Genomic DNA, 20,300 nt, shown 5'->3' with positions numbered 1-20,300 from the left:
GACAGTTACGAAGAATGAGCTATTCATCAAAACACTGGCCACAAACGGTGACATTTAGTAAAGGGAAACTCAAGACAAAAACCCCCTAAAATACAAGCAATGATAACAACAGAAAACAGCGATCGCTCAGACAAAGACACCACTGAGTGTGTCCCTCAGTGCCAGCAGCACTATGGCTCCTATTGCTTTGAATTACACCGGTATGAGACTACTATGAGGGAGGCTTTCAACCATCAAAACGTATTACTGTGACTTGTGTGTGTGTGTGTGTGTGTGTGTGTGTGTGTGTGTTGGTCTGTGGGAGCGGTGGTGGGTGCGTGCTGCCGCCTGGTGGCCACAGGACAGACTTTGAAAGCCTTCTGATGAGCTTCAAGTCTTTCTCTGATCCACACATGTTCTCTTCCCACAAAATAATTGTGCATTACAAACGCACAGGACTATTATAACAGTATTTAGGGTGGAGGAAGGTCAAATACGGGTCTTCCTTCTCTATTATTTTGTCGAAGAGTTGATTAGTTGACAAATCGATCGATTTGGTCTGAGTTGACTAACATTTCTGAAGTTATTTGTATGTATTTTTTTTATGCTGGATGACTTTGTTCCAAGACACTTAAGAGCACATCTCTGGAAAAACACAAGGCATAAAGTGAAGCTTTTTGTGCGATTCTTTGTAGAGACAAAGCGTAAGCGCCTTAACAGAACTAAATATGTGTACACACGATGATAGACAACATACTAAACGTATACTTGTAATCCTGTGTGTGCATAATTAAGTTTATATCACACAACCACTTTATTTCTTTTCACACACTCCTAGAGCATTTTCTCTTTTCTCTTTACGTTTTATCTTTCATTCATTCTCCTTCATTACCCTTTATTCAACTTTTTACACCACTACATTTGTCTGGCAGCTTTCGTCACTTACTTTGCATATTATAATTCTCCAAACTCTCCCTAACTACCCAAACTAAACAACAGTGTAACGCATGAGTTTACAAGTTGACAGTATAGGGCTGCAACACTATCACCAGCCTCAACTAAGAAAAAGATAGAACAGTTTGACCTTCAGTGTTGTTGTTTTTTCATGAAAAACAAAACAAGTGGAGCTTCAAAAAGAATGTTAAAGCACCTGCTCCACTTAAGTCAAGTTATATTTCGCATTGTTATTAGTGGTTATTACAGTTACGCATACACCTTGGTCTATGTTTGTGGTAATACCAAAAATCAATTGAACAGTTGTAAATTGTAAATGTGTGGTGTCTGTAAGCAGCAGACTGGCTGTGCGTAATAGCACACGCGCAAGAATGCAGGTGGCTCCGTTTACGCATGACTGTGTAGGGCCCAGGAAAGCAAAATTTGCATATGCAATACGTCGTTAGAAAGCCTGAAGTCTCATGTTAAATGTCCAATGTTTTTTAATAAAAGTTCTTGCCTTCTTCGAAGCCGCTAGCTCCATGCTAACACCCGCTAGCACATCCACTCTAAAGTCAGGTGTATCCTGAGTGTGTTTAGGCTCCTCTTAAATACTAAAATCGATGTTTTCTTGACAAAGATGGGTGTTTCTTGAATGCTGGGGTATCAAACACGGCTATTGACGTGGTCTGCGTGAGCGAGCCTCGGGGAGTGGAAGAGGTTAAAGTCCGATTGAAGTCCCCCGCCTCCAAACCGGAGAAGGTTGCCAAGGGGACGACGCACACGGCGGGAGGACGGAGGGAGGGACCGTCTGCTCAACTCACGCTGTGCACTGAGCCCATGAACATGCAGCTTTGCGGACTTTCGATGGACAAATCCGCAGACCCGCGGACCTGTCGGTGAGGAAGAGACCCGTTCAGAATCTGCGCAGGTGAGCGCGCCTCTCGTGCACACTTCTTCAAACGGTGGTGACTGGTGCGCGTGAATTGCTTTAGTGAAATTCTCCATCGGGTGTCTCCGGGTAAGAAAAGAAATATACAATTCATTGAAGCAATTTTGCTAAGTGACTGCAAACCCCAAAGGAAATAGACATGCGCACTAATGCCACGTTATTATTTCGGGGATTCCGTTCCCTTTTTCAGTGAAGCGCCAGAGCTGTTGTCTTCTCTCTTCACCAAGGTGCCAGCCGCTGACCCCGCCAATGGAGAAATATGAAAAGCTGGCCAAAATCGGCGAGGGCTCGTACGGCGTGGTGTTCAAGTGCAGACACCGGGACACGGGCCAGATAGTGGCCATCAAGAAGTTCGTGGAATCCGAAGACGACCCCGTCATCAAGAAGATTGCATTGCGAGAAATACGCATGCTGAAGGTGAGAACAGTATCGAGTATTGAGCCTCACATCCAACACCGCGGAGTGGGCACTGCGCGCACGTGAGGCGCGTGTGATCTTTTGTTACATCGTGAGGTCATGCAGGTAGAATTAGACAGCATTAAGGAGCTTTATAGACATTTCACCTTTTGGAAAACACTCTTTAAAAAAGACCGAATGAAAGAAAAGTCTGAACTTGTATATAAAAGTGGGAGCAATTTTGAAGACAAAAAAAGAACCAGACCAAAACAGCATGGCTTCAGATCCTCTGTAGGTTTATTTAAGTAATTCCTCCAACATTTTGGCGCTAAAAACAGTGTCCAACAACCACGTCTGTGTCGGCCCGCAGCAGCTGAAACACGTGAATCTAGTCAACCTGCTGGAGGTCTTCAGGAGGAAAAGAAGGCTCCACTTGGTGTTCGAGTTCTGCGAGCAGACGGTCCTCAATGAGCTGGACAAACACCCTCGAGGGTAGGTGTGACACACACACACACACACACACACACACACACACAGCCATGTGAGTCTGTGTTGGAGACGCTGAAGGCCGCACACCTAGAAACCTGAAGGCAATCCTTCCATCTCAGCTTCTTCAGAATCTGTTTTATCTCTTTTTAAACATTAATGACAATTGTCATTTACATTCCTAATGACGTAAAAAAAACCACTTTTGAGACACTTGTACTTTAGTCGAGTACTTTTACCCATTCATGCCACTACATCCTAAATTGCATTCTCCATGCAGGATTCTGTTTTTATGGTCATTTATTTAACGAAACAAATCAAGCAAACAAACAAAACATCACAGGAACTCCTGGTGTTGCCTCTCCGGCACTGCTAAAAAAAACATAGGCCTAACCCAGGTGCATGCTGGTCCTGTACCTGCCTCTTACATGTGCCCACAGCATTACCCAATTTACAAATAAACAACCACGAGACTAAGTATATCTAGACAATAACAAATAATTAAAGTAAAAACTATCAAAAGAAAAATATTTGATCCTAATCCATACAAAAATGGAACCTAAATAAGCAAACAACTCGAATAATTAAACAATACCACTTGTGAATGAATTAACTAAATACTAATATCAGACAAATAGCTTCTACGAAGTGTGACCTGAAGGCCACCGTAGTTCGGAGGGACGGCTGAAGACCTACGGTGGCCTTCAGGTAAGGAGAAAACGCTAAAGGGTCTCGCTAGAGCCAGGGTTCGGTTTGTCCTTTCTGGGCTACTGTAGAAACTCGGAGGTGCAACATGGCGGACTCCGAGGAAGAGGAGCGGCGAGATGTGACTAGATTATTCTGAGATAACGAAAACACGACAATTCAAGATTCAAGTGATTAGTGTTCATAACTTTGTTTTCATCAGAATCAGCTTTAATGGCCATGTACATTTTCACGTACATTGAATTTGACTCTGGTTTCTCTTCTCTAATTAGTGTACACTAACAAAGTTATGAACGTCATATTCCATTTCCACTAATACTTCCCTTAAATGTTACGCACTGTACCTTTTAAGTAAGCCACAATATGGATGACTTTTTGTCCGAGAGTATTTCTACATTGTGGTACGTTTACTTAAATAAAGGATCTGACTACTGCTTCCACCAAGTGTGCCTCTCTTTACAGCATAGAACTCACTTTGTGTACTTGTACCTGTAAAGAGTACCGCTGACGAGAGGAGGGCAGCAGAAAGGTGAATTACAAAGAGGGAGTTAAGACCGTGGGCCAGAAATCTGAGAAAACGAAAAGTTGGCAGCGGGGAGAGGGAGGGACGGCCGAGTCTGACGCTAAATATTTAGGGGAAATGCTTCTTTTTATTCCAATTCACGCAGGTCTAAAGTCACAAGAGGAGACTTTCAGTTTTTGTCATGTGAAGTCACAGAGCAAGCCACGGACACGTTTGCTATCGGAGCGTTTTCCCCACCAGGCTGCAGCAGAAACTCTAGCTGCTCCTGGAAACAAAGGCGCCGTTGCTGTTAGAGATAGGCCTAAGGTTACCCGGGTGACTAGACGCGCTGCATAAAGCACCACTTCTGTTTTTTTAATAATAGACAAGGAAAACACGGCCAGTAAAAGGTTTGTTTTGTTCCTCTGTGTGTCCTCTGCAGGGTCCAGGAGGCTCAGCTGAAGAGCATCGTGTGGCAGACTCTGCAAGCCGTTAACTTTTGCCACAAGCACAATGTCAGTACATTTTTATCATGGACCTGAGTAAAGAGCGTTTGGTTTTGCACAGAATGTAAACATTAATACTGTTTTTTGTCTGCCATGTTTTGGAAAGGATCAATAACTACAGCAACAAATAACTCCCATAGTACATCTGACTCGAAGATCATATCATTCAGACATTTTATTTTTTCATTCAGAGCAATCTTATACTGACGTTTATTTCAATCGTTATTTTCAAATGTTATGAGAAAAAAACATTAAATATGAGCAGCAAATTCTTAATAAACCAAATTAATACATATATAAAACATATATATGTGATAAACATGGAGTTCATTATTTAATCTTTTATTATTTTTGCCTGATCATATATATATATATATATATATATATATATATATATATATATATATATATATATATATATATATATGTGTGTGTGTGTGTGTATATATATATATATATATATATATATATATATATATAATAAAAGATTAAATAATGAACTCCATGTTTATCACATACACACATAAATATTGAAAAATCTCTCTCTCTCTCTCTCTCTCTCTCTCTCTCTCTCTCTATATATATATATATATATATATATATATATATATCCATAGATTCACCCCACAAATTCACCTGTGAGATCCCCCCCCACCCCCACCCCACACACACACACACACACACACACACACACACACACACACACACACACACACACACACACCCCAACAGGACTCATCTAAGTCTCAGTGACTACAATGCAGTGTTGAGTTTCAATATTGAAATGTGCACAGCTTTCTGATCTCTTGCTTTTGTTCCTCCAGGTCTCTTCCTCCTCCGTCAGCCTCAATACAAGCCTCTCTCTCTCTCTCTCTCTCTCTCTCTCTCTCTCTCTCTCTGTCACTAAGAGACTGTGTATCACGTTGCCAAAATCTTTAATGCCGAGCGTTTGTGTTGCAGTGCATCCACCGCGATGTGAAGCCAGAGAACATCCTCCTCACCAAAACCGGAGTCATCAAGCTCTGCGACTTCGGCTTCGCCCGCATTCTGAGTAGGTCAACCCGGGCAGCGAGTGCATTTAATGTCAATCTGCTTCTAATGACTTATTCAACACGGCAGCTGAATGGCCTCCTCACTTTCAACGTCCCAATGAAAGCATGGCATAGTAGGGCCGCTCCGCCAGCGAGGGTGTCTCTGTTCACCCGTCCTGCCTCGGGTTTCGCGTGTTATGTTCCCATACGTTAACATGCAGTAGTTCAGCGTGCCTTGTAATCGCTTCCTCTACAACGTCCGTGTTCCTTGGTGTTCATTATTCAGCGCCTAAGTGCACGCGTGTCCCTACATGTCATCTCCGTCTGCATACTCAGCAGGACCAGAGGATGACTACACGGACTACGTGGCGACCCGCTGGTACCGGGCCCCCGAGCTGCTGGTGGGGGATACTCAGTACGGGCCCCCCGTGGACGTCTGGGCCCTCGGGTGTGTCTTCGCCGAGCTGCTGCACGGAAACCCGCTGTGGCCCGGGAAGTCCGACGTTGACCAGCTCTACCTCATCCGAAAAACTCTAGGTACACTGAGAGGCCACGTTGTCCCGCTCGCATGCGACGTTGCGTTGTCAAAAGAGTCTCTTTGGTCCTTTTTCAACCCGGACTGGACTCATTTTTCATTGTCTTCGCGTCAAACGGGGCTAACAGGGACAAATGTTAGATATTGGTTCTGTATCGAAGGAGAACGCTGCAGGCGCCAAACAGACTGCAACGTAATCTGGGAACTCCCCAGCGTCAATGTAGTTCACGTTGAGGGCTTCCTCTTGCCACTGACAGGCTCAGATTTGTGTTAGAAGAAATAAAACCTGTTTCTTTAGCTTTCTCTTGATCCGGTCGGTTAGGAAATGTGCGCCTCGCTCTGAGAAGTCTCGTTCTGAAAGCTCACATTGAAAATCTTCTCGATAACACTACGCTACGCTTTCTGTACTCCAACACAACAAACTCTGACAACGCCAGCTCTCTTCTCTCCAACGCTCACTCACATTTCCACTGTTTCCTACTGGCAGCAAGTCACACGAGCCAACAACAAAACGGACCGGTTGCTCTTTAACAGTTCCCACAATCAGCAGTTCATTTGTTTTAATTCATCATTAAATCTTGTGGTTGGTTTGCTTTGCTGACACGCCTGAAAGAAACCGCACCGGTTCGCCCAAAAGCAGACTTTTGCAAGCGGCCTCCGTTTAGATTACTCGCTCAAACAGGTTAGGTGTGAAAGCGCTCTGAAGAAACGTTTACTGAACAGGAAACTTGGACTTTGGATTTCCTTCTTGCTTCGCTCTGGTGGGTTTCGTATAAAAAACACTACAAAGAAAATCAGTATAGCATAGTTATTTATTTATTTAGAGGTTGCTTTGGAGTCTTCAGGTTTGCAAACCATTTACTACTCACACAGATGTTTTCACAGAAGTTTCCCTCACAGAGATCAAAAAGGGCTGTGCAACGTATTCTGCAGAAGATATAGAAATAAATATCAAATATATGCTTGAAGTGACAGGGAACTATTTTCTACCACACACACACGGATGTTGATGATCTCCTCTCTGACCCCAGGTGACCTGATCCCTCGCCACCAGCAGGTCTTCCGCTCCAACGTCTTCTTCAGCGGAGTCAGTATCCCTGAACCCGACACGACGGTACGAACCCGGCTGCCACATGTTCTCAAGAGTGAACCGATGGAGCGCGGTTGATGTTCTTACTTCCCCGTTTATTTTTGCTCCCAGGAGCCTTTGGAAAAGCGCTTCCATGGCGTGTCTCCTCACGCCCTCCACGTTATGAAGGTACGCTGTGTTCATGAGTGACAGAGCCCGGCTCATATATATATATATATATATATAAATCTATGCGTCTTCGTGTGAGCAGTCGTGCCTGGTGATGGACCCCTCGCTCCGGCTGTCCTGCGAGGAGCTGCTGGAGCTGCCGTACTTCCAGGAGGAAGGAGCCAACTGGGGCCGCGAGGGCGAGCGTCCGGGACGACGACACGACAAGGGCTCCCGCCGCAGACAGCCAGGGGTAAGCGCCAAATAAAAACCCCGTGAGCCTAAACGTACAAGCCGTGAACGCTGAAGAGTCACAGCTTCTCTCGCCGACACAGTCAGTCACTCCAACTCTCTCTTCCTCTCTTCCCTTTAGGCTCAGTACCTGCCTCAGTTACCAAACAGCAACATCTCACCAGCACCGGATGTTAAGAAGCAGGTGAAGCATAAATATCACCTGCCCAACATTTAGAGAGAGAGGGGGGAGCTTGTGGTATGGTTTTGCGCAATCATTTGAATAATATCCTTGGTGTGACGGTAATAAAAAGTGTATTTTAATTTGTCATGTTTGTTGAGATTGTCACTTAATATTATTTACATGACAAACAATAGTTTACAGCTGCAGGTTTGGCAACACACCTTTAGTACCAAAAAAATACAGCAAGCGTCAGGTATCAAACAGATAAACAGATCATGAAAGTCACCAGTGTAAAAGTATGCTTTTTTTGTGCTGTTTATGACAATAACTGAAGAGGTTACTTAACATTTTAGGATGAACCCGTTGAACAAGACGGTCAGTCAACACTATTTTCTTCTCATGTTTATTTCCTGATTTTATTATAAACACATACAGAATTAACAAAAGCATGATTAACGTACACATATTGTAAATGTGTGCACATTATATACATTCAGAAATTATTATTTTTTATGTTTTTATCATGTGCGTCATAATCTCTTCCCCAAAATGTGAGAAGTCCTAATAAACAAATGGCCAAAACAACTCTCGCAATTCAAGAAGAAGCTGAAGACGTCAACACATTGAAAATACTGTTTGAGGCTGTTAGCTGTTGAACGAGTGCTCTCTGGTGGAGAAACGTCGACAGAACAGAGCGCAAAGTGGACTTTTCTGCATCAAAGTGGTGTGAGTGGACGGCATCTCTGAACACAGCTTTCTCAGGCGAGCAGTGATGGTTCAGGCCTCAGTGGGCTCAGATCCCAGGACCCTTTGGCAGCAGGCAAAGGTTCATTCCTACTCCTTCTGAGAAAGCAGGCCGAGCAGCAGACTTAAAGGCTTTGAGTTGGTTTGATGACATTCATGCCCAACAGCCCGTGGTGACATCACACCTGGTCAGGTTTGGGTTGACTGTTGAGCTGCACAGCATTTGCAATCTCCTGTCAAGGCTTGCTTCAACTTTGCAATTTAGTTTATGTACAATAACAATAGTGATGAACAGGCACACTTGCGGTAAGCTATACAAGCACAGGTTTATTTAAAGATGTTGGGCTATTTTGCATCCATAACATATCTTCCTTTTGAAATAAAACATCCAAACAATTAAAATAATTGTCTTGTTATGAGAACTGGGAAAGTTTCATGAGATATATATATATATATATATATATATATATATATATATATATATATATATATATATATATATATATATATATATATATATATATATATATATATAGAGAGAGAGAGAGAGAGAGAGAGAGAGAGAGAGAGAGAGAGAGAGAGAGAGAGAGAGAGAGAGAGAGAGAGAGAGAGAGAGAGAGAGAGAGAGAGAGAGAGAGAGAGAGATATATATATATATATATATATATATATATATATATATATATATATATATATATCTCTAAAATTCCATCTGTAAAAACCTTTAAATCTAATATGTAAACAAAATGAAAATGTTAAGATTTCCAATGACTTTCATTTTTCTCTGTTATGACTTTAATTTAAAGGCAGAGTTTTTACAAAGTTTTTAACAAAGACGACACATTTGATGTCTTCAAGACCCTGATATTTATATAATTGCTTATTTCTAAGTCTTGGTTTTCTGATATATTGCAAAATGCAAAAATGAAATATGTTAAAGTCTTCCAACTCTTTGATAAGTGAGTACCTTGCAGTGCAGTCGGGCCTGCTCCTCATTCATCATCAGATTGCAGCAAGTTTCTTCTTCATCACCACGATGACAGAAGGCCCGACGGGAGCGCCTCGGCTCACCGCGGCGTGGCGATGATCTGGTAGCTGCGAGGCACATTGGCAAAGCTGCTGTACTCTGAAACAAGGTCGATACTGTCGGGGCCTCCGGCGCAGGAAAAGGTGAAGTTCTGCAGCAGCGACACCAGAAAGATGAAAAGCTCCATACGAGCGAGAGACTCGCCAACACAGGCTCTCTTCCCTGTGAGGAGGCACAATCACATGAACCATTAGTGAAGGGCAAAGCACTCACAAACCCAACTCTTTCGTAAAAAAAACTGATCCGTACAGGGTTGGTAATGATGTATTATTAACTGATGACAGTGTTTTTACCTGCAGCAAAAGGCAGGAAAGCAGGATTTTTCTTGAAGTTGTCATTCTGGTCCAGGAAGTGTTGGGGATTGAAGGACATGGGAGTCGCCCATTGCTTTTCCTCTCTCAGCACAGAGTGCAACAAGGGAACAATAATGGTGTCCTATTGAGACAAGACATGATGCTAGTGTAATAATGCCTTCTTCTCTCGCTCTAATGAATATTATATCTTGTGATTGTCAATACCTTGGGAATTGTGAAACCCCTAAAAGAGATGTCATGGAGTGCGTAGTGAGGGAGGCTGAACGGGATAATGTCCAGAAAGCGATGCACCTCATGGATAACCGCATCCGTAAAGGGGAGGGACTTCCTGTTCTCCATGCTGGGACTACAGCCTTGTCTAATCACACCGTCAATCTCCTTCTGCATTTTCTCTGCACAGGACATACAACAAACAAACATTGGATGTAGAACTGGTTCAGTAAGACGACTGTGTCCTCCATTCAGGGACCTACCCTGTATGTTTGGGTATTTGATCAGCACACTGAGGGCATATCTGATGGTGGAGCTGGTGGTTTCCGTTCCTGCCAGGAAGAGGTTCAACACTGTGGAGACCAAGTTTTCGTGGAAGAACTCGGTTGTAGGATTGTCCTTTTGCTGAGAGATCAAAGTGTTAAACGCTGGCAACAGATGGGAAAAGCCCACTTGGGCATTTGCTTTGTTAGAATTGGATCATGATTTGAATCATTTTACAGTTTTATTCCAGAAATTTTAAACATTCTTAGCAGATATATATGAAAAAGTATTTTACAGGAGCTTTAGCATGAAAGTCCAGGATGTGGTGGCCTGGTGTTCCCTGAACAAATCCAAACGTCCCACCTGATTGATTCGGATGAGAAAGCAGTCAATGAAGTCCCTCGGGGCGTTGGGGTCCAGTGTCTCTTTGTGCTCTTGGATCTTCATGTCGATGAACTCTATCAACTTCTGACCTTTGGCAAAACAAGCGTGCTGCGGGCCGGGCAGACGCTCCATGAGCCAGGGGAAGATGTTGTACAACTGTGGGATGGTTATAAATATTGTTTATGTGAGATAATGTGAAAACCAGACTTGGAAACGATGGACGATCAGCCGCTTACTTGACCAATAGGGCTGCTTAGGAACTTTAACATATCAGATATGATGCTCAGGAGGTGCAGGAACTTCTTGTCTTCGTAACCGAAGCGTTCACCAAACACCAGACAGCAGATCACGTTGGACACAGTGCGGCTCAGCAAGAACGTGCTGTCAAAAGGCGTCTCTGGAAAAGACGAAGGAAATGTAATTGGAATCATCTATTAAAAAAGGTACTGATCAGAAAATCCGCTGAGGTTATTGTAAATTTGTTTTTTTAACTGGGGTTTTTGAATTGGACGTTTTAACAACCACCTGTGTTAAAGCATCAACAGTGACCTGAGAGACAAAGTTGCATCTATTACCTTTTTTTTCTTGCGTTCTGCCAATACTTAAAGCATTTAGCTTGAAAGCACAGGCGCAAATCTCTCTGTGACAAGCATTTTAAGATTTGAATCTTATTTAAATTCCCACAAATATTGACATTGACGCTAATTTGTAATCTGAGTTTCTCCATTCTTTGTTAGCATAACTGGGCTGGATGCAGGCTTTTATTGCATGGAAGTTCATGTCAGCGCCACTGAAAGCAGCGCTGCAGGCTGAAGGCAGAGCAACAGAGGAAGACAGACGCTGTGCAATGAGAAAATAAGCTAATAGGGAAAAATAATTATAATACATGTAGTGTATTTGTGGAAAAAACATTAAATGAGAAAATAGCTATAACTTTGTGATTCTGTTTAGGCCTGCAGAGAAGGCCTAGCTGGACCCCCTCGGTTCTCCCTTCGGTAAACTGTTAGCTCAGCAAGCCCTTTTGCCATAGTTAGCGCCGTTAGCGCTGTTAGCAGCGATAGCCGGCACCTCAGCTGTTGCCATGTGGATTTCTGTTGAGATCGGCATCAAAATGCTGCCAATCCCGGACATAGCGCCTTTAAATGCAGTTTAAAATGCTGTATTTGGTATCTCTAAGCTGTCAATGAAGCTTTACTGGTGTAGTAGGTTACGTAACATATTCTGTGTTTACTTTGCACGAGCCACCATCAGATAGAGATAAGGATTAAAGGGGGCAGCTGAAGCAAGAGAGATAAACACATCCACCAATCCAACAAAGCACAACAGTACACACTCTCCCTTCTGTTGACCAACTATTTCATGTTCCTTTATTTCTGTGAAGGCACCATTTGACCCTATTCAGACCTATATGTCATGTGCACAAGGTGTTTTCTTTTCTTCTCAGTGTGTTTCAGTTCTCCAGTATAAGATATTTTGTCTTTTTTTTCTTTCTGCACCGTCATTTGACATAGAGGGAAAGGAAAGGAAGAACTCCAGTTCATTCTGACGGAGTGCAATAATCCCCTTTCCTATTAACCCTGCGTCAAAGTGTGCTCTCAAAACAACCGCAAACTCACCTTTGAACGACTCCATGCGGGCCTTCAGGTGTGTGCTCTCCTCCTGGATCCACTCCTCCATCCCCTTGCGTCCCATCCCAAAGTCTCTCAGGGTCGACAGAGTGAAACGTCGCAGTTGGCGCCAGCGCTCTCCGTTGCTGATCCCCAAACCTGAACAAAAATAAATAAATGTACCGCTTGTGGACCAACTGGAGCCCAAGACATGCACGCACGGAAACCATTGAAAGGAAGTCACCGTAGCCCCTGGTCATTTTGAACAGAAATGGCAGTGGCGCTCTGCCTGTGAAGTCGTCTGCCTGGTCCACCAGAGCCTCCTTCACCGCGTCATATCCCACCAGAAAAACCAGCCGCTGCCAGCCCAGGTGGACAGTCATCACGGGACCATGGGTTTCACTCAACTGCAAGAAGAGAGCGTTTGTTAGTCATGAAACAGTCTGCAATTGAACTACTGTAAGCTATTGTATTGTGTTTACGGGGCTTTTATTTTGGAAGGAGGAAAGCGGAAGGAAAGGTGCGAGGGAAATGTTGCATGCAATACATTTTGGTGTATTTTGAAACGGGCACGTGTCAAGCAGGAGGAGGGGAGATATGTAAGCTATTCTACTGTGTTTCCGCGGCTTTTATTTTGGAAGGAGGAAAGCGGAAGGAAAGGTGCGAGGGAAAATGTTGGTGGTAAAAAATGAGAAAGAGGACGATAATAAAGTAGTTGTCGGCTTGGCTTCACAAAGGAGCATCGTTTTCTTATTTTCTTATGACTACACAGTGTAGTGTATAAGAAACGCTCGGTTACACTACTTTTTTTGTGCAAAATAAAGACATCTCAGATTACGGGATTAAGTGTTACACAATATTAAATCAATGTCAGTTTTGCCTAATAGATTCTTACCTTGAGGATGCTTTTAGCAGGAGCATGTTTGTCCAGTTGCAGCAGGTTTCCTATGAGAGGAAGCGCAAAGGGTCCTGGGGGCAAACGATCCTTCCTGCTGTGTCTGACGCTAAACAACCACAGCAGAGCTAAGATCAGCCCCGCCAGGACCGCAGTCGCAGAAAAGTCCATAACTCTCCTTTCGCTTCAGCTTTTGGACTCTTTGTTGGTCGGCAGCTCTCTCCTTTTGTTCACGTCTGAATGCTGCTTTTCATCTGAATGTTTCATCTGAATGTTGTTGCTTTTATAAGGAGGGAGTTAAGAGGGAGTGCTGCATTGGGACATGGGTCACAATGCTGCACAAGTCACGTGACTGTGTACTTTTCCTTTGCTTATTTGTTTTTATTGGCTGGGAGCATTTGCTGTTTAGAGCTAATTTAAAATCTTTAAAGACAGAGGCCCAACACCCAAGACATTTCATCTGAATCCCTACTTCAGTTGTGTACTCATAAATAATTAGCATGTGACTGAGTTTGCAAACCCACACAGTTTGTTCCTTCCAGGGGCCGGGCACCAGGGTAATTGTCTGTTTGGCCTGGTTGGCAATTATATAAATATTGAGCAGCAAGGGAACATATTTTCTTGTATCTGACCAAGGAATGACTTGTTGCATCTGGCACTCAGCGTTTGTGAGCACGATGCTGATCCCAGCTCATATCGGCCATTCTGGTGTAAAAACTGAGACACCACACACCATCCCTCCTCTCCAAACCTCGGCCCAGCAGTCTGCCGCTCGGTTGCACCAGCCAGCAAGCAGCAGATGGATGTATAGAGGAAAAAAATGCACGGTCAGGGTGACAGTAGGATTTATTTAGAGCTCACCTTTGAAATGCATTTCATGTAAGGTCATGTGCAGAGACGGGTGGGTCATGGGGGTTTCTGAAAGTGGGGACAAAAGCAAAGTCCTAATAAAATGGAGAGAAGGATGAGGAGAGAATATATATATATAGGACAAACTTAAAAAAAACTAAATCAAAAGTAGAAAATTAACACTTTAACAAATTAACAATTAACGCGATAAGAGACAATGAGCGGAGAAACACAACTGTTCAAAAGACTCAAATATCCTCATCAACACCCGAGTGGCTGTCTGGATTCATTACCATGAGCCTCGAGCCGCCCCGTGGCGTGGAAAGACTGATACAACACAGACAGTGCTCAAGAGTCACGGTCATGAATGATTTACCTGAGGAGCATGGGCACAAGGCCAGGAAGAAGACCTTCATGAATGTATGCATGAGACCCGTCAGTAACGAGTGATTAATTAATGCCCTTGTATTATAAAAGGGAATACCAACAAAAGGATGAGAAGAAAGGGTCTCTCTCTCTCTCTCTCTCTCTCTCTCTCTCTCTCTAAAAAGCAAATCCTCCACAGTCAAACGCATCAAAGTCGGAGTCCCCCTCGAAGTCGAAGCTGTTGAAGTGGGGCGAGTCGACGTCCTGGCTGCAGGCGTGGAAGGAGCCCCCCGCGGGGAGCTCGGAGAAGCCCCCCGCGCCGTGGGCGATCTCCGGGGCTCTGCTGGCGAGGGGCGAGGACGGGGAGCAGGAGTTGAGGTAGCCCAGAGCGGAGGAGGCCGCCGCCCCTCCCATCAGCAGGCACACCGCCCTCACCGCCCGGGCATCGCTGCTATTGCCGTGGCGAAGGCAATCTGACTGGCGGTGAGGCGGGGCCACGGAGACGCTGCGCAGGGTCCGCCGGGGTCCACCGGCTGGGGAAGTCAAAAAACAGATTTGTGATGCATCCAGGCATGGACACTAATATCAGCCGAGTTCATCAAGTCTCCATTAACATCCATCAAAATGATATCAACCCCCACTCTGACTCTTTTGTGTCTTTTTGACTCATTTGTTTTTAAATAAACTTCTGTATGTTGTGTTGTGTTTATCTTTTTGTTTCTAAATGCAACCCCAGCATGTCCATGTGGGGCCCATAAGGTTTATATGTGGGCTGCAGACAAGGGTCCCAAGTGGGTTTGTCCACAGTTTCCACGGTGGCCACACCTGTGTTTGACCATATGGGTTTCAAGTTGGATTATTCTCCATATAATAAAGAGTAGGTGATAGGGTTTTGGTGGTGATAAAAGTCCTGGAAATGTTAAAGATTAGCTACAACATTGATTTGATTGCATTAGCGTTTTTTATGGTTTTATATTGCAATGACAGTGAGATTAAAAGATGTGGTTCTCACGGAAGTCAATGAGGCCTTTTTGGCCACGAACGTGTCCAGAGGTAGTATTTGACACTACATGAAACATACTAATGCAATCTAATCAATTTTATTGCTAATCTTTGACATTTCCAAGACTCTAACCACCACCAAAACCCCATGACCCTACTATTTAATAGATGGAGAATAATCCAACTTGAAACCCGTATGGGCAAACACAGGTGAGGCCACTGTGGAAACTGCAGACAAACCCACTTGGGACCCTTGTCTGCAGCCCAAATTTAAACCAGATAGGCCCCACATGGACATGCTGGCTGGCGTTACATCTGGATGACCTGATGGCGGACCTTGGCTTTGGCCTCCGTCTCTGAAGGAGCCTCCGCGCTCCATGACCCGAGACAAAGGAGGGGTGCCCTCGGTGAACCTGGGCGACCCGGGGTCTTTGTCGCTGGAGGAGTCGGGCAGCGGGTCTCGGTCTGTGATGCAGGGGGTGATGCTGCATTGTCTCTGCAGGGTCATGGGGGACATTACGCCCTTTGCAATAGGAATAATAACACGTTTGCAGTTAGTACATGTTTGTGAACATTCTTTTCAGATATTATGAGAAACATATTCAACACACTACGAGAAATGAGAGGCGAGGTGTTGAGACGAAGACGAGCGTCGCTTGCAGGAGGACAAGGGTCAGGTCAAAACTAAGGACTCACCTCTCTCACTTTTCTGATAAAGTTCAGCCACAGACTGTGAAAGTAAAAAAAAGAAAAAGGCCAGTCATTATATTTGAACCAGATCCAGGCCTGCAGAGTCATACAGGTTGTCCCCGACCTGTTACCCCTCTGCAGTAAACATGTCTGATAGTGAGTGGGACAAAGGAGACAGGTGTCAATAATGTCTGATAATGAGTGGAGCAAAGGACATGAATCCTGTTTGTGTTTGTTTTGTGTGTGTGTGTTTGCTTCTGTGTTTGTGTGTGAGAGAGAGACGCACTTGCAGTCATCTGGGTTTTCGCAGAGAAGCAGCAGGAACTTGCTCTGTGGCAGGATGAGGGCGAAGCAGCAGTCCCTCCTGGCCCCTGGAGGCAACCTGGGCAGGTCGAGGATTTCCCGACCCTCTGCGATGGACTCGCAGTGGGTCTGCAGTACGACCACCTGGTCCGGGGGGGACTCTGCGTCGCGACACACCAGCAGGCTTCCCTCCAGGGTCAGCACGAGGTACTTCTCCTTCCACTGCTTAAACATGAAGCCCCCTGCCGCCAAGCAAGAGAAGCAGAGGCTGTTTTAGTTTTGTTGTTTTTCTGCTTTTGGATTCTTGGGTGATTACGTACAACGCACGACACGACAACACAACAGCACACAATTGTACATAGCATTTGTAGAACACAATATGAAATTATTTAGCATGAAATAATCTGCAGTAAACCGCTTATCTACTTCAGGGTCGAAGGCCACTGGAGCCGTTCCCGGCTGTCATTGGGCGAAGGCAGGTTACATATAGAGACCATTCACACCGACCGGCAATTTACAGTCCAATTAACCTAAATGTGTGTTGGGAATCCACACTGACACTTGGAGAAGATGCAAAACTCCACACAGAAAAACCACCTGGACCAGGAGCCGAACCCGGGCCCGCTTGCTGTAAAGCAACAGTATGACCCAGTGCACCAGCGTCAGTGTTCAAATGTGCATTTGACACCAGAAACAAGCAAATGGGCAAAAAGCAACTGCACCTGGGCTGAAATACGACGTGGAAACATGTAAACCAGAAGTAGACAGTAAGGCGCTCAGAGCTGCATGTATGTGTGAAAGGTTTTGCCAAAGGGAGAAGGAGCGAGATGGAGGTAAAGGAGGCCGCAGTGTCATGGCATCTACCTGGAAACAACTTCATAGATTTCGCGTTACACAACATTGTTCTTACAGCATTTTATTATTTGTCGCCCAGTTAAAAGAGAGAGGTTTTTTGTGTCCAGGCTGACATTGCTAGTAAACTGTATTGTCTGCCTCAGTCCCTTGAGCACCATGACGCCACTATCAAATAAACCCGATGGAGATATGAAACAGATGTAACACAAGCACAAAGACACGATATGTTGGCTGAGTCCTGCACTTGGCTTTGAGAGTGAACATCACGTTATTCTGGTAATATAAAGATAAAAAACATCTGGGAGCGATTGTATCGCACAAAGTGACTCTCAGATTGATATTACTCATCTTTGAGTTGAGGCAGTATTCATGTCCACTCATTGTTTGTTCTCAGAGGAATGAATACCACTAAATATATTATCACAAGTCTGAAATATGAGACTGTTAAATTGTAATTTTTTCCAATGAAGATGACGTCCTTTAGAAACTGTAATACTTTGTTTTCATTTTGGTTGTTAATCTTGGAAGGGAAGTTGTTTTTCCCCATTTTATCAAACATTTCACAGAACAATCTCCTGCTGCCTGCTTGTGAAAGTTGCACAGTGAAACCACACAAGCGACACTGCAAACACAGTCTATTAGAAAGAAATATGTGTGTCGGGAGACTATTAAAAAAAAAACACACTGTGCATTCCAGTAACCTACATTAAATCCTGTTTAAAAAACATTTGTTAAACAATGAGCACAAAACATGAGGCCAACAACAGTGAGACAGAGATGCAGCCCATCACCCGTCGCTGAAGGAGACAAAGCAGGCCTACCGTATTTCCTGAGGAAGCCTCGATGGACGCCCGCAGTGCTCAAGCCAGTGTTCATCGCAGCAACAGGGACTAAATGACAGGCAGAGCATTTGATTTGATGCTGAAAATAGGGTAAGAGAGAGAGGGAGAGAGAGAGAGAGAGAGAGAGAGAGAGAGAGAGAGAGAGAGAGAAAATAATCCCCACTATTGAGGCCTTCCTTAAACCCGTGCTGTTGTGACTGGATTTGGAACCGTCCCCGCTTATACAGGAACATCATACGAGCGTGAGAGCCAAAATAATCATAACAGCGATGGATAAATCCAACCGGAGAGATCACGAAGATTTTCACGGCGGCCATCCCCAGATGTCACGCACGCACAGATTTCGGCCTCTGCTTGTGTTGTCCCTCGTGACATATGGACGATTCGTAATAGCTTATCATTAAACTCTCATCAAACCAGTGTCCCATGTGTATCTCTGTGAACTTGGAGGGCCTCCAGACCAGGGCACAGGTCATCTCCCCGCTCAAGCAGATTAAAACAGAGGGATTATTATTGCACAGCTGGAGGCCTGTTGTTGCAGTGCAGTGGATAGGCCCAAGCAAGATTTGTAATCTACTCAGACCTGGGATGCATGCCCTCCTACAAGCAGCCGCCGCAAAGATATATATATATATATACATAAATCATGGATCCAAGTGGGATTAAACACCACTCGTTGTCTTTGGCATGTGTCCGCTCATCACAGTGAGGATAACATTATGTAAGAGGGAACTATATGAGAAACAGTAACACACCAGAAGGCTCATTGATTTCGCAGAATCTGAATCGTCACATCTCAAGAGAATCAGGAGAAGATATCGTTCACTTTCAAGCTCAATTTGATGGAGACACACATACTTGTTTAGATCAACCCGATATATTTTCTTAATATATTTTCTAAACTGCAAATTAAATTTGTCTTTGGGAATTTTATTTGTATTATTTATATTTGGGCTTATTGCAGAAAATCTTTCCTGTGGGAAAACCCAGAGGACAAAGTGCAGGAAAATGGAGGAAATGGTGAAGGCAGTGATTGGGGAAGTGGGAACAGGTGAGCAAGAGGTCTACTCAGGTAGGAGCTAACGAGGGACAGGTGGAACTAATGAAGGCGCACACACGCAAACACACACACATCATTTTTGGCGAGGAGGGCTTGACAAACAACATATAATATACACAAATTAAATTGAGCACAAATCCAAAACAAACAGATGAAGTGGTCTGATTTTTGGGCGGTGTCCAAAGTAGAAGGTCAAGGTCACCTGTCACAGGAACACCTTGAGGGAATTCCCTCATCTTGTGCACACACATCACACTGTACGCTGACCTTTTTGGGCTGTAGCTCAAGAATTCATATGCCAATTCTGACAATTTCAGACAAATGTCATATATTTCTAGTAAGTTACACAGTATTTAACAATTGTGTAAATATGTATCATAAATGTTATTGTGTATTTTTGTATTTTGATGCTTTTGCAACACTATTTATTGGCCAATATAGCCATATTGAATTGAGAATGTAATGTGTTCACTGTTTCAACACGAGCTGTTGACTATTTTATCTCAGTTTGAACCTCTTGCAAAGACACCAATATTTCTCATTTCTGTGTTTTTACATCTGGACTTACAGAGTTGCAGATTTACATCTATGTTTACATTTACATTGTGACCTTTTAAATGGGCGCCTATAGGCCATGAACAGAAATAAGTATTAACTTTACTTATTCACATTTACACAAATCATCATACTATTTCAAGTGAGCACTTAGCCCATGCACTGTTAGTTTGAAAGCATTGATGACATCATTTCAACTGACATCAGGACAGCAGAAAGTGTCTACATCTTCCGTTGCAAACTAAAAAACACATCTTTTTCGCCGACACCTTGAATAAGGAAGGTAGCACAGCAGTAACACTTTAGTTACACTCAAATGTCTCTCACTGAGAGCACTTTGTAGTTTGACTTCAATGAAGAAACGGTACTTTCCTGATTCTTGTTGTTCTGAGTTTATTCTCACGGTTGAATGCACTTATTGTAAGTCGCTTTGGATAAAATTAAATTCAAAAGCAGCAGATATAACAATAGGTTTGTAATATGTTGTCACAGTAATAAATTATATCAAATTTGATTTATTTTAATTGAAAAGTAATTTCCACTGGCACATGTTCTCTGGAAAACTATTCATCCACTATTGTTTGCCCTCCTTTTAA

The 20,300-nt window shown here is 43.7% G+C and overlaps 2 protein-coding genes across 6 annotated transcripts; one reads left to right on the top strand and one right to left on the bottom strand.

Moving 5' to 3' along the window:
• Window positions 1-1,715: 1,715 nt before the first annotated feature.
• Window positions 1,716-7,890, top strand: LOC137790524 (cyclin-dependent kinase-like 1). Of its 5 annotated transcripts, none has more exons than XM_068584848.1 (10): window positions 1,716-1,843; window positions 2,055-2,281; window positions 2,631-2,752; window positions 4,396-4,468; window positions 5,420-5,510; window positions 5,827-6,027; window positions 7,057-7,139; window positions 7,227-7,283; window positions 7,366-7,515; window positions 7,636-7,890. In XM_068584848.1, exons 2-10 carry the CDS (start codon window positions 2,114-2,116, stop codon window positions 7,729-7,731), a joined length of 1,041 nt encoding a protein of 346 aa, XP_068440949.1. In that variant the 5' UTR covers window positions 1,716-1,843; window positions 2,055-2,113; the 3' UTR covers window positions 7,732-7,890. The 5 variants fall into 5 exon arrangements, with proteins under 5 accessions (XP_068440949.1, XP_068440951.1, XP_068440947.1 ...); XM_068584850.1 differs by having other exon boundaries at window positions 1,736-1,933; window positions 5,830-6,027; XM_068584846.1 differs by having other exon boundaries at window positions 1,736-1,933.
• Window positions 7,891-9,125: 1,235 nt separating this feature from the next.
• Window positions 9,126-13,481, bottom strand: LOC137790229 (cytochrome P450 2F3-like). The gene is made up of 9 exons (XM_068584241.1): window positions 13,183-13,481; window positions 12,532-12,694; window positions 12,297-12,446; window positions 10,917-11,077; window positions 10,660-10,836; window positions 10,296-10,437; window positions 10,027-10,214; window positions 9,802-9,943; window positions 9,126-9,670 (listed from the first exon to the last, which is right to left on the bottom strand). The coding sequence occupies exons 1-9, from the start codon at window positions 13,351-13,353 to the stop codon at window positions 9,489-9,491; spliced, it is 1,476 nt and encodes a 491-aa protein (XP_068440342.1). The 5' UTR covers window positions 13,354-13,481; the 3' UTR covers window positions 9,126-9,488.
• Window positions 13,482-20,300: the final 6,819 nt, after the last annotated feature.

Source organism: Clinocottus analis, unplaced genomic scaffold (assembly GCF_023055335.1).
Source record: "Clinocottus analis isolate CAN_PGR_092001 unplaced genomic scaffold, fCliAna1.0.p SCAF_2, whole genome shotgun sequence".
NCBI classification, from domain to species: Eukaryota; Metazoa; Chordata; class Actinopteri; order Perciformes; family Cottidae; genus Clinocottus; species Clinocottus analis.
The sequence above is the reverse complement of the archived record's forward strand: the minus strand, read 5'-3'. Positions and strand labels throughout refer to the sequence as shown.